The 14,012-nt window shown below is 42.8% G+C and overlaps 1 protein-coding gene across 4 annotated transcripts in view; it reads right to left on the bottom strand.

Annotated features, from left to right (window-relative positions):
• Positions 1-14,012, bottom strand: part of SCLT1 (sodium channel and clathrin linker 1) — an 83,913-nt gene that overhangs the window by 29,638 nt on the left and 40,263 nt on the right. For all 4 annotated transcript variants that reach the window (XM_090036547.1, XM_090036550.1, XM_090036548.1 and 1 more), the window contains 2 exons: positions 11,997-12,174; positions 7,003-7,101 (listed from right to left, as the gene is read on the bottom strand). In XM_090036547.1, coding sequence (XP_089892673.1) covers positions 7,003-7,101; positions 11,997-12,174 — 277 coding nt within the window. The remainder of the gene's footprint in view (positions 1-7,002; positions 7,102-11,996; positions 12,175-14,012) is intronic.

Here is a 14,012-nt window from a genome sequence, read left to right as displayed (position 1 = left end):
GCATGCTGGACTGGCCCTGGGACCTGCATTACACATGGTATGTGCTCCAGGACCATACTGCATGTAGCTTGAGGCCAGTCCAAGACACCTCCTGCATGTGGATCCTGCTCTGGCTGGTCTGGGACTGCAGCACACACAGCACAAACTTTCGTACCGATGCTGCATGCAGCTTGCATCACAGAGTGGCCTGAGTGTTGTGTGTGGCTTACACCCTGGACCAGACAGAGTGGTCACCAGATCTGGCACTGGGGGGCAGGGGAAGTTTCCATGGGCCTGATCCAGCTCACAGGCCAGCCCCAAACTGTTCATTTGGCCCATGGACCAATCCCACACCACTCATCAGGGCCACACCTTGGTCTACAAAACTTAGCCAATTTTAAAACTACCTTAATGTCAGGCTACAGTTCTAGAGACCAGGTGTGATATTCTGACTTTCTGAAGCCAACTGAAAAACACCTGATTTCAGTTGAGTATGGACTTCACTGTAGCCCCTAAGATCTGGACACAGAAGAACCACTTTTTAGAAGAAAGTGAAAGAAACCCAACAGAAGAGCCAAAAGGAAAGGGCAGTACAGCACTTAACCAGAACACGAGAGAACACAGCAATTCTGGTGTAGTATTTCACTCTAATACTGATGTTGTGAAGTAATATATGATTAAGAAAAATGTTTTCTTTAGGTCTGTCGGGACTAGGCTAAGTGCGGCTTATGCTCTGCAGTTTGATTTAGTGGGTCAGCTGAACCCAGTGAACTAACCTGGCCCTGCTAAGCTGTAGGTATACTCCTACCAAGGAGGAGTAAACCTACTTGGCCCATACTTGCAGGAAGACAGAAAAGCCAAAGCAAATAAAGAGCTGAGGCTGGCAACACAAATTAAAGAGAACAAAAAATCTTTTTTTAAATATGTAGGGAGTAAAAGGAAGGCACTGGGCAGCATAGGATCCCTACTGAACAAAAAGGAGCAATTAGTGACAGACAGGGGGGATAAGGTTGAGATATTCAATGAGTTTTTTGCCTCTGTGTTCCTGAAAAGGGGTCAAGAAAAGTCTGCTAATGAGTTCTTAAATGGGCATCACAGGGACACCAGCCCACCAACTGTCAATGCTGACTTGGTGCAGAATCACTTGGATGGACTGGCTGTGTTCAAGTCAGCAGGCCCAGATGAGCTGCATTTGAGAGTACTGAAGGAATTGGCCGGTGTCATAGCAGAATCACTGGCACGGCCTTTTGGAGCACTTGTGATGCTTGGGTCAGGTCCCGGAGGACTGGAAAAGGGCCAATGTGGTCCCTATTTTCAAGAAGGGGAGGAAGGAGGATCTGAGGAATTATAGGCCAGTCAGTCTCACCTCCATCCTTGGTAAGGTCTTTGAAATGATTATGAAGGATCATATTTGTGGGAGTCCAGTGAGAAAAATAATGCAGCAGGGAAACCAGCATGGACTCGTAGTAGGTAGATCATGCCTGACCAATCTGGTTTCATTTTATGACAGGGTCACAAAATGCTTAGATGCAGTAGAGGTGGATGTTGTTTTCTTGGATTTTAGCAAGGCCTTTGATACGGTGTCTCATCCCATTCTCATAAGTATATTAAGAGGCTGTGATATAGATGTTTACATCGTCTGGTGGGTGGCAACTTGGCTTAGCAGTTGCACCCAGAGAGTGGTAGTAGATGGGTTGGTATCGACCTGGAAGGATGTAGGTAGTGGAGTCCCGCAGGGTTCGGTCCTTGGACCTGTAGACTTCAATATCTTCATCAGTGATTTGGATGTGGGTGTGAAGGGTGTGAAGCGTACTCTATCCAAGTTTGTGGATGATACTAAATTGTGGGGTGAAGTGCATGCTCCTGAGGGTAGGGAACGACTGCAGGCAAAGGACAGGTTGGAAAAGTGGGCAGTATACAATAGGATGCAATACAACAAGGATAAGTGCAGAGTGCTGCACTTAGGGCAGAAAAATATCCAGCATACCTACTGGCTGGGAAGTGACCCTCTCAGCAGCACAGAAGCGGAAAGGGATCTCGGAGTCCTAGTGGACTCCAAGATGAACATAAGTCATCAGTACAATGAAACTGTCAGCAAAGCTAACTGCACTTTATCATGCATCAGTAGATGCATGACAAATAGAACCAAGGAGGTGATACTTCCTCTCTGTGCGGCATTGGTCAGACTGCAGTTGGAGTACTGCGTCCAGTTTCAGGTGCTGTACTTCAAGAAGGATGCTGATAGACTTGAGAGGGTCCAGAGGAGGGCCACTCATATGGTTAGGGGCTTACAAGACGAGCTCTATGAGGGGAGACTGAGGGACCTGGATCTCTTCAGCCTTCACAAGAGAAGGCTGAGAGGTGATCTTGTGGCCACCTACAAATCCATTAGGGGGATGCAGCAAGGGATCGGAGATACTCTGTTCACCAGGGCGCCTCTTGGGGTAACAAGGAACAATGGTCACAAACTGACAGAGAACAGATTTTGGCTAGATATCACGAAAAACTTCTTCGTAGTAAGGGTGGCCAAAATTTGGAATGGGCTTCTAAGGGAGGTGGTGCTCTCCCCTACCCTGGAGGTCTTTTAAGAGAAGGCTGGATAAGCATCTGGCTGGGGTCATCTGACCCCAGCACTCATTCCTGCCAAGGCACGGAGTCGGACTTGATGATGTTGAGGTCCCTTCCGACCCTAGCATCTATGAATAACCTAAGTGAGGCTTCTTCCCTGCAGCCAGAGTAACTGAGCCTGAAGAACTAACCAGTGCTAGCTGAGCCCTAGCTCCTTCCCTCTGACTGGTTTCATGTCTGCTCTTAAAGAACCTTTTCAGCACCAGAGCTTGGCTGCACAATTTAATGGTTGCCAGTCCTTACGCAGCTCTTGTCCTGGTAACTCCTCTGTGGCCTCAATGCCTAATTAACCCTCTGGTTCAGTGTTTGGACTTCTCTTTGACCTTGGTTTACTTCCTGATCTCTGATCTCTAGTTAATCTTCCAGTTTGGTTTCAGACTCTGGGCTTCAGTTTAGAACTTGGGTTGGTCTTGATTGCTCCCAATCCCTAGTTCATCCCAGCAACCCTGCTTGTCCTCACTCCTGCTCTACCCACTAGGCCAATACCCTTGTGAACTGTGACAACATTATCTTCCATATTTCTTTAAACTTCTTGTTTTTCCCCCAAATCTCTAGTTTCTAGTGCTAATAAATCTAGTACATTATTTAATTTTTTTCTTTATCTCCAATTTCCTTAGCAGACAACTCTTCCTCACAACAGTTCTTCAGTTCAGTGACCATTTGTCACTGAAATGCTTTCTTTTCTCCAGCATGCATGTGCATACAACACAATTTTCATGGAATAAGCAGCAAGACTAGATGTGTTCATACAGTTTGAAGGGAAAAAAATATAACATTTTTTCAGTATTCATGAAAGCAAACATAAGAAAATACTTTTTAAAATTTTGGGGGGGAAAATGTTGCACAAACAAAAAACCTGACATTTTATTTTAGCTTTTACTTCCAAAGATGCATGCTAATTCAACAAGGTAAAATGTGCCCTAATCCTATATTATGTAAAACGACAAAAAATGTTTTAATATGTATGCAAGACAGCTCTTTAGCTCTGAGCAGTAACTCAGCGTTGCAACCAGATAAGTGCTGATGGTTCTACTGTTTCATTGCTGGGTCTTAAAACTAGCACTTGCCATCTACCTTCTACCTGCATTGCAAATGCCGTATTTCAGATTTCTATGAGGCACAGCAGTTTTTCGTGCCTGCTACTAGCAGCTAACCAAAAGAGATCAGAGATCACTTTTAGCCCTATTTCTCTAGTTAAAAACTATTTTGAAAGCCTGATGTGTCACTGCAATCTTTGGATACAAGGAAAGTAATAGGGAAAGGAGATTGGGAAGGAGAAAAGAACCTGGCATTCTTGCACAGAGACTTATCCTGAATCAGGGACAGAGACTGAATTGAGACAAAGTTTCAAAGCAATGGATCAGCATATGGACTTTTTGTCATGTCATTGGCAACTTTCAGATTAGATGATTTAAGTCTATTGCCCATCTACAGTAACACATACATTTCTTAGAGGGAAATCAAGGTTGTGAAGCCTATATTCTCTGATAAACTCTGTTTTAAGGTAACCACATTTGAAATGGGAACAACAGCTGTTGAGCACCCTCAAAGAAAAGGAGTGTCATTACAGATAAAGCAGAATTGGGAAAAATCATTTCCATCTCTTTTCATAGATGATAATAGATATAATTGCTCAACTGCTCACAAATGTCAAGATGTCAAGCATGAGTTAGTCCAAAGACCAGTTAAAATCTAAGATTGTAAAGATTGATTAAAGTCAATCTGCACCTCATTTTACGAGTACATGTTCCAGGATTGTGGCCTTTTGGTTTTAGCCCTTTTCAGTGAAATCTAGTTGTATATAGAGCAAACTTTTAAAGTAATGCCATGGAGATGCAATAACTGGTACAGGAACTTTCATCAGAACTTGTAGCTTACCCCATGCACGCAATAGGCATTCCGCAGGGAACTCAAAATGCCCCATATTCTTAAATTAATCATAGCTCCTTGTGTTGATCTCAGTAAAACAGCAGGTCTGAGGTAGTAACATCCAATAGAATTACTGAAGAGAATCTGACTCCATTTTAAGAGTCCACATACGGGCTTTTTCCTACAACAGTGCCTACACAGACTTCAACACTTTGGGTCCCTGGGGCATTTGTAAGAATCCTTCATGCGTTATAAGAGCAGTTTTATGCTCTGTCTTTGCCATCTAGACATCCTTGTAGTAGCTGTAGTATTAAAACGCTTGCAACAAGACTGTTATCATTGATCATGTACAATCAATTTTTGGGGCTGTAAGAAACACATGGGAAAACATACCTATGTATTATCTTGCAGAACATCTCCATAACATGAAAGAGTTTAGAACAATATTTATGTATTTAAATCAACATAAGCTTTTATCTTGTCAACTTATTAGCATGAACTAGCCCTTTTAACTTTATAACCTCTAACAAACTAGTAACTATCTGCCAAAAATGATGCAATTAATGTTCTGCCCAACATTTATGCAAGACAACAAAATACAGTTTTACTTCAATTAGAAACATCCTAGGCTATTGTTTGGATAATTTTTACATTTGTAAATTCTAAATTTTCTGAAATTAAAATCTGTTTACATGCTGTTTTATGTTTGTCAATGATTACATTTGATTAATTCCTGTCAGTATTTAGAAAGAGAAAAATCAATTGCTGTGGCAAGGATATTTATACTTTACATACTTAGTAAGATTAGGATCAGCACCTTGAACTTCATAAACACACAAGCAAAATGCAGGACCAGAGACCAGCAATCATTTTCATGTCTGAGTTTATTACTTAAAGTATATTACATGCTTTAATAACACATCAGTTCAGGGTTATAAATGCGTCATCAGGGTTCCACACTGGCCAATCTACTTGCAGGATGTGAGCTTTATTAATTTTTTGTTCACTGGTGGAACCATTATGATTAAAGTGAAGAAAATATGAGTATGGTTCCACTAGAAAAAGCAAATATCTTTCATTTATATTATACCACATTCCTGGCATTCATGATACAATATTAGCAGCAGATCATTTACTATTATATATACACATACATCAGACATTTTAAATGGCAAGGGCAGACATGGCAGTTGAAAATGATCCAAGATACTGTGACTTGCCTACTGGCCAATTTTATATTCCATCTGAAGAAACATTCACAATCTTCCTTCAAGTCACTGCCAGACCCATCTTTTAAATAAACACATACCAGCAACACAACTACAGAATGACCTGGAACCACCAAATACTGAACTGAAGAAGTAGGCTAAAACTCTTAATTTTCACTCAGCCATTTGGTGCACTGGAAGTGTGATTCTGTTTAAGTTATGGTGGATAGCAAGAATTATGGCATTGTGTACTTAAAATACTGTATCAGTGCTTTCTGATGTACAATATATGAGATATACATGATAAACACTTACGAAACTGTAAATGCTTTTATAGGTCTTGTACACATTTCTTCTAAAATCCTTTAAGTATAACTTATTTAAAGTTTGGACTGAAAACCACTAGTTTCATAGTTTCTAGGGTTGGAAGGGACCTGAGCAGATCATCTAGTCCAACCCCCTGCCATGGCAGGAAAGAGTACTGGGGTCAAACGACCCCAGCAAGGTGTACATCTAACCTCCTCTTAAAAACCCCCAGGGTAGGAGCCAGCACCACTTCTCTTGGAAATTGGTTCCAGAACCTAGCTGCCCTGACTGTGAAGTAGTGCCTCCTGATATCTAACCTAAACCTACCCTCTGCCAGCTTGTGACCGTTATTCCTGGTCACTCCTGGCGGTGCTCGGGGGAACAGGGACTCCCCCAATGCCTGCTGATCCCCCCCTGACTAGTTTAGAACAGGCCACAAGATCCCCCCTCAGCCTTCTCTTGTGGAGACTGAACAGGTTCAGGTCCCGTAGCCTCTCCTCATAGGGCCTGCCATATGACATTACAAAAAGGAGCTTCATTTAGTTCTAGTTGAAGATACTGCTTGTCGGTATGCTTACTTTCTTAAAGCAGCTAGAATCAAATACTGTTAAATATCATAAAATGGAAAGTAAAACATAAACCCAAACCTAGATACAAAGCTTTTAATAGTAAGTACTAAGACAAAACAAGGGCAAAGTTTATAAACTTTTTCACAGAAAGAATATCCGGAAAAATGGCTTCTGATCAGTTTCTTATTAGATAGAGAAAACAAGTGGCATGATCAATATGCCTCTAGAAATGTTTTTGTTTTTCAATTTCTTCTGTGAGCAACTATCCATATGCATATTCCAGTATATGTGACACAAAGTATATGGAAGAGCAGACTTGAACCAATGGAAGATATCCTCAAATAGTCTAAGTCATTTACTTTTTCTTCTACGTATTGAAAATGTTCAGAATAAACTCTAAAACAAGCACTGGAAATTATGCAGACTATTTTACTATAACTTACTTCCTTTCTAGTTCTGGCAGCAGCATCTTGTACAAGCTGAGAAACTGCTTCTTTCATATTTTCTATTTCCTCTTCTTTTTGCTTTTCTCCAAGCAAGGCCTACAGGAAAAAATAATCTGAAACACTGTAATATTAACAATCTGTAATACTGTTAATGCTAACAAATGCCATTTATTAAAAAAAAAATCAGTTATTATAATCTCATTTCTAGTAAAGAGAAAATGAATGTGATGGAATGCTGAATGGCATGAGAATTACTGTTCCATACAAAATTTTCATACATATATAAGATATTTAATTTTCTAGACTAAATGAACTTGGGCACATCAGGAAATACATATACTTGAACATCAAGTGTATGTCTGAGTCAATATAGTGCACTACATTGATGTCTAAGGGTGCTGTAGCCTGTACTCACTTGGAAACAGATCTTCAGACAATTGCTGACATCTTTACCGAAGCATACAATAAAATGGGACTGACAATTAACATTCAGAAGACTAAGGTCCTCCATCAACAAGCTCTTAGGGCACCTGTACACATGCAGAGAAGCTGCTCCAATGCATTGTAATTACATGTCAGAGCAGACTCAATGAAATCGAGCAGCAGACTCCAGCATCATGTGTAATCACATCCCCATGCTGAAAATCGTGGCGGGTGTGCTTTAAAATAAAGCTGGTTCAACAAGCATTAGTTAAAGTGCCACTAGTGCCATTTTTCAGCATAGGAATGCTGTGGCAGGGCACTGGCCACTTTAAGGGCAGAAAACAGGCAGCAGCCAGGTGCCTGATGAGGGCAGCCATTTTGGACCCAGGCATATAAACTGGGTGGCAGTTTGCTGCAGGAGGAAACATCAGGCTGAGAGGCTGCACCAGCCATAGTCAGGAGGTAAGGGCAGGGACCATGGGGTAGAAGTGACCCCTTGTCCTGGGTAAGACACAAAACCGCACCCTGCTGGGGAAGGGTGGTCTGGTGGGGCTCCTAGTGGCGTGAGAGCCCCCAGGAAATGCAAGGCCAGTTACCTCCCTGGTGAAAATTAGGTCAGGGTGCTTTATAACTTCAGCCCCACATCCCTGGTGGTGTTCTAATGAGCAGGGAGAGCCCAGGAATTGTTAAGGAGCCCTGAGGCAGAGCTGAGGCCGGAGGAGGGACCTGGGGCTGCTCCTAGGCAGCAGGGGAAAGCCTGGGGGGGTGCGAGACAGACCCTGAGTGAGATGGGCCATGGACACAGCAGCCCTGTGAGTGGGGATGAGTGAGGAGGCTCACTGGGGGCATACTGGCCCAGTGAGGAGCTAGGAGCAAAAGAGGCCTATAGCTGTAGAATCGCTCAGTCAACGCTCAGGTGAGGGTAGCAGGAGACACCCAACATGTTGTGCTGGGGCTGACACAGGCGAGGATAGCTAAGCCCAAAGCTGGGTGAGGCCGGGCAGGATGAGTATGGCCCTGAGAGAGGGCAGTGTGAAAGAGGCTGGGTGAGAGCCAACAGAGTAAATGGGACTCTGGTGAGAGAGGGGTGGCACGTGAAGAGAGAAGAGCTACAACTGTGTTCCCAGTTTGCTTTAACCAAAGGCCTGGAGAAGTAACACCAGAATAACATCTGCAAGGGGGGTCAGAGCAGGTATTAGGCCCTTGTCAGCAGGGTGAAAAATGGGTAGCCTCCCATGTTAGTAACAACTCTCATATTTTTCCATCAAGGCATGGCAGGAGAGCAAAGCAAGCAGTTACTCCAGGAGCAGGGTAGCTGGCGGAGCCTGATGAGGAGGCCACCCTGTTACAGACGCTGATACATATGCATTGATACACAGACACTTTACTCAGAAAGGCTCTTGAAGCCAGTCTAATTAAAGTACCCCTCCTCTTCCCTCCCTGCCTCCTGTTATAAACACCCTTCATGAGCAGTCCCAAGCTCTGCTAATTCAGATTCACAGTGAAACTGGAAAACACTGAGTATTTCTGGTATTTTGGAAACCTTCTCTCGCAGAAGGCTGACATTGATGAAGAAATCCAAATGCAACCTTTAGACACCTGAGGAAATGGGCATATAAATTTTGTGACATCAGGCCAACTTGGAAGAACGCAATATCAACTTGTGGGAGTCTATTGCCTGGGACCACCCCAAATGGAGGAAGAGTATGATGCAAGGACCTCAGTACTCTGAAGTCTAATGGCGACATGGGAGGAAAGTGACATACAGAATTCTTGAGAGGAGGAGTTGTGAAGGAGTCTCTGAAATAGGACCGTGTGAAACACAGAACATGCACTGAAGAAGGGGCCAAAGGAGAGGATGATGGAGAAATCTAAGAACTCGTTGCTATGTACAATGAACAGCTCATAACAGCTACAAAACGAGCAATGAGTCAGTCTCTGATCATTCTGCTTGGTTATTTTCTGTTTTAATTTATTTCAATCATTGTACTTCATTTCCTGTTACTATCATTTTTTAAATTCTTCAGGCCTTTTGTGGATCTCACTTTTGTAAGCCCCAATTTCTCCAAGAAGAGATGCTACCTCATTTCCATGCCTTAAAAATCTGTTACTTTCCCAGGAGACACACATTTTACATCATCCTGATGGATGGAAGCTCACTGTTCCAAATAATTTTTTTTAAGGAGTAGTGTTCAAAACCAGAAATATTAAAGTGTATATGTTATTCTTTACATTTTGGTTCTTTGTTCTGTTTAATTCATAAAGCTCAGAACAATGAATCTCTCTCTCTCTCAAGATTATCAATTAGCTGTATTTTACTATTTCATTTTATTCTCACAATAGGAATATACTCATCTGCTACTTTCAAGAATGCCAGATGTTTTACCTCTATACCTGTTCAATTAGTGTTTCAAATCTGTACTGCAACTACAGTAATTTTACCAAACCATTTATTTCTGGCATAATGCTTTGCAGAATATTTGACTGTGGATAGCACTGAACAGTCTGCTGAACTGGATAAAAAGATGTATACTGCAATAGCTCAGATATAGGAATCTTAACATTTTCTTAAACTCTGTACCTTTATGCATGCCATCAAAATGAGATTTTACTCTTTGGTGACACTTTCCAAATTAAACCAGAAAAGAATAATATGTTTCCTTTCTAATGACTTTGGAAAAAAGTTTTTCATTTTTTCTTTTCACTCTGCTTCTCGCATTGGTTTTCCCTCTTCCAAGCTCCAAAGGCCAAGTTATAGGGGTCAGATCTTGCTTATCAGGAAATGAGGACTGATGACTCCAAAGACAATCAGCAACAGCTGCAGGAAAGTAGCTTGTGGCTATTCATCCTCCAGAAGAATAGAAACTAGCTAGGCCAGGCAACTGCAAACAATAGGGGTAGAGAATATTCCAGATGTTGGTGGATACAGGAGGAGATACTGGTATAGCCGCTATCCCTTTCCTTGCACCCTCTAATACAGTGACTCTGAACCAGGATGCCAGGGCATTCTGAGGTGCTGTGTGATCTTCTGAAGGGTGCCTGTAAGGTGCAAGGAGATAAATACTAGCTCAGGCTCAATCCTGCCTTGTCACATTGCCTGAACCCCCTGCAAGAAGGTAAGTACTGAAATAAACTACCTAATTTTTATGTGCTTCTTCTGGTTAGAAGAGCCTATTTCAGGTACAGGTAATATGCTCCATAAATATTAACTATCTAGACTTCATTTGCTGATTTTTACAAACTAGTGTCTTGCCAGCAAACATACTTCAAACTACTAGCAGTTTCCTGAATGCCTGGTTTTCAGAAAATGGGACCTCTGATATAACTGGCCTACTCCTGTCGGACGGTTTGATGAATAGAATCATACAGTCTAGTAGGGATGCATGGATAAAGATTTTCTGGGCTGATTTCGATTATTGACCAGCCATAACAGCTGATACCAATCCAGTTGCTGATGTGCAGCCCGGCAGCTTGGAGAAAAGCATCTGGCTGGTAAGGCTGTTGGGGGGAAGGGGCATGGGGGCACAGATCAAGGACCCCATGGTGAGGGAGGGGGTGGGGCTGAGGCTGGGGCAGCCAGTGTGGGGTGGGACATAGGACAGAGCCACAGGGAGCTTGTCCACGGGGTATGCAGGGGGGGCTCCCACTGCTGCATGCAACCCAGGGGAGGTATGGAGGGCATGTGCCCCCAGGTTCTGTGTGCGGGGCAAGGGCGAGTGGCCACTGCAGGCTGGGGGCTGTGCTTGGGGATGGTGGGGGTAGGGTGGATGGTGGCTACACTGGGAAGGGGGTTATGGGGTGAGCTATAGCCACCCCAAAATTTGCCGTAGCCCCCTGTAGCCTCCTCTCCCAGTGCTGCTGCCACCTACCGCAAATGCAGCCCCTGCCCAGCCCCACCACTTGGAAGAGCCTGGCACAGCCCTTGGCCCTCAGTGCACAGCTCACCCTCGCTCTGCACACAAGTCTGGGGGGCATGCGCTTCCCCATGCTTCTCCTGGGGCGCACACAGGAGCTGCCCCCCTGCCCCCTACACCTCTAGACAAGAAACCTGCAGCTCTGTCCCATGCCCCGCCCCACCCCACCCTGGCTGTGCAGCACCTGCCCTTGCCCCAGCCCCGATCTCCCTCACTGTGGGGCCCTTGATCTGCACCCCTCATGCCCCTTACCTCCCCCATCCCCCTTCTCTCTCACAGACTTACCAGCCAGATGCTGTGCTCCACACTGTTGGGCTGCACTCTCAGCAGTGTACATGCTGTTGCTGTGCACATGCATACAACATTTATTGGCAACATTATTGCCAACATCAGCTAAAAAAGGCACTGCCAATAATGTCGATTTTCCTTTCATTGGTGCTGATACGATACGGACTGATGCACTAGTGCATCTCTATAGTTTAACTAAACTCTGGTGATTTTTCCCTCGGTTTTAATGATGTTGTAACAGGATCAGGAGAAACTGCATTGTAAATGAGTCCCAACTTAGCTGTTTTAGTATTATAATCTGGCACCTAACAACATAAAGTAGTAAGTAGTCTAATAATCAAGAAAGTTCTGGATCCCCTATCTTACCTGATTTTTTTGTAGATTAGCTTCCTCTAAGAGTTGCATGCTATCTCGGACTTTTACGACAGCATCATATTTCTCTTCTTCGAGACGTGAACATTTTGCCTGTAGCTCTCTAACCTGCTTCTCTAGGGCTGTTCTTGCTGTTTTCAATTGTTCGGCATCTTGAGTGGCTACACGAAGTCTGTAAAGACACAATACCTCTTATTGACAGAACAAAATTTACTAAAAACTCTCTCATTTCTGAAGCCTGTTTTGCTGATTTTTGTATAAAACCTCTCAGTTGGCCATTCATACACCTCAGAAAAACAGAAAGAAACAAGTTAATCTTGAAGAAATGGGTGCAAATGAGAAAGGTGCTGCTACTCTGAGACACCTATGCTGGGTTGCAGCGATGCACTATAATTTGCTAACTTTTGTTGTTTGTTCCTGACCCTACAGTATAATCTTCTGTATGTAACAGTCACTGCAAGGGCAACCAGTTGATGTCACACAAATTGGTCTAACATCAGTTGTTAAACAACAAAAACAGATGCACCTTAAAGAAACAGTATTATATATATAAATGCCTGTCCTTTTGGACTTTTTAAAAAAAGGGAAAAGGAGTAATTGGATAAGGACAACAAAAAATTTACAACCATGCTGTCAGTCATAAGAAGTTGGAGATTGTAACATAGTTCTAGAAATTCTTACTGCTGCATTATAATGCTTAATTATTTATTATAATCATAATTATTTTTATTAATTATGATTGACATTACTGGTGAACACCAAGGATAAGCAAGAAAAATTTTGATGCACCAATCTCAGGGAGACCTCTACGTACAGATTAGTAAAAGGCCAAAGTTATAATTGAGCATAATTACTATTTTATGACTGCAATCAAGTAGCTTATTTCCTATCATCTATAAGAGACAAGGAAATAAAGAAAAAAAAAAGTGAAACAAGGAGCAAGTCAATGAAGAAAAAAAATCACAATTCTCTATGTACAGATTAGTAAATTAAAATACTTGAAGTATGTCATGTATTAGCAAATGTTTCCACATACTATATTTACATGAATCTAAGATGACTGCATTTAAGACAAACCCCTAATAATTAGATTCTAGACATGGAAAATTTACAAATGTGTTATAACTTCCCATGTCTAGAATCTAATTATCAGAGGAGCATCTAAATTTGTCGCTATCACCACTGCACAGTAGCAGGAGCACATGGCTTGGGGGAGCAGGTAGCAGAAGGGATCAAGTGGCTTAACCCCTGCTGCCTGCCCCCACTGACACCTGCCCTCCTGTCACTTGCTGCTTACCCTACCACTGCTGGCCCCACCACCACTCTATCCTAGGGCATGAAGCACAGGCCCAGCTACATAGCCGTGTTCGCAGCAGTGGCAGCTCCAGGCTCAGACCCAGCCTGCTTGCCTGTACTCAAATTCAAGACAAGGAGCTTTTCTTCCACTTGTTAAATGGGAAATTAATGCATTTTGGATTTGCGTTACTATCAAGTTATCAAGTTGTTTGGCCAAATGCTTGATGGGTAAGAATTAAAATCAAAATTCTGATCCAGAATTAATTTATTCAGCCAGATTCTCTCCTGGAAACCTTAAAAGCTTAAATGAACTGTTATGAGCTGCACTATGGTCTGGGGAGGCTCATGGGGTGTCATGAATGTTTTCTTGTATTTATTTAACTGATACCGTGTATGTGATATTGTTGGAAAGCCCAGGTTATGCTGTATCCATTTTTGTCACTTTTATAATTTTATAGATTATGGTACATTGCCTGTATATAGCTTCATGATACTGGACATGGTTTACTCAAGGAAGTATGGGATGCATACATAAGAACAACTGCCACTCCCAGACATGGGCAGAAAGAGACATTACTGGGTTGGGCACCCAAGGCATTGTCTGCTTATAATGGGAAAAGCAACTCCTAAAGCAAAAGCTTCTGAGAGAAATGGCCTATCAGTCAAAGGAATGCCACATGTCCCTGGGAGAGAAGCTTCTGGAGGATTCTGCTA

Source organism: Crocodylus siamensis, chromosome 2 (assembly GCF_052110815.1).
Source record: "Crocodylus siamensis isolate JL-2025a chromosome 2, ASM5211081v1, whole genome shotgun sequence".
Lineage (NCBI taxonomy): Eukaryota > Metazoa > Chordata > Crocodylia > Crocodylidae > Crocodylus > Crocodylus siamensis.
This window is presented reverse-complemented; position numbering and strand designations above follow the sequence as displayed.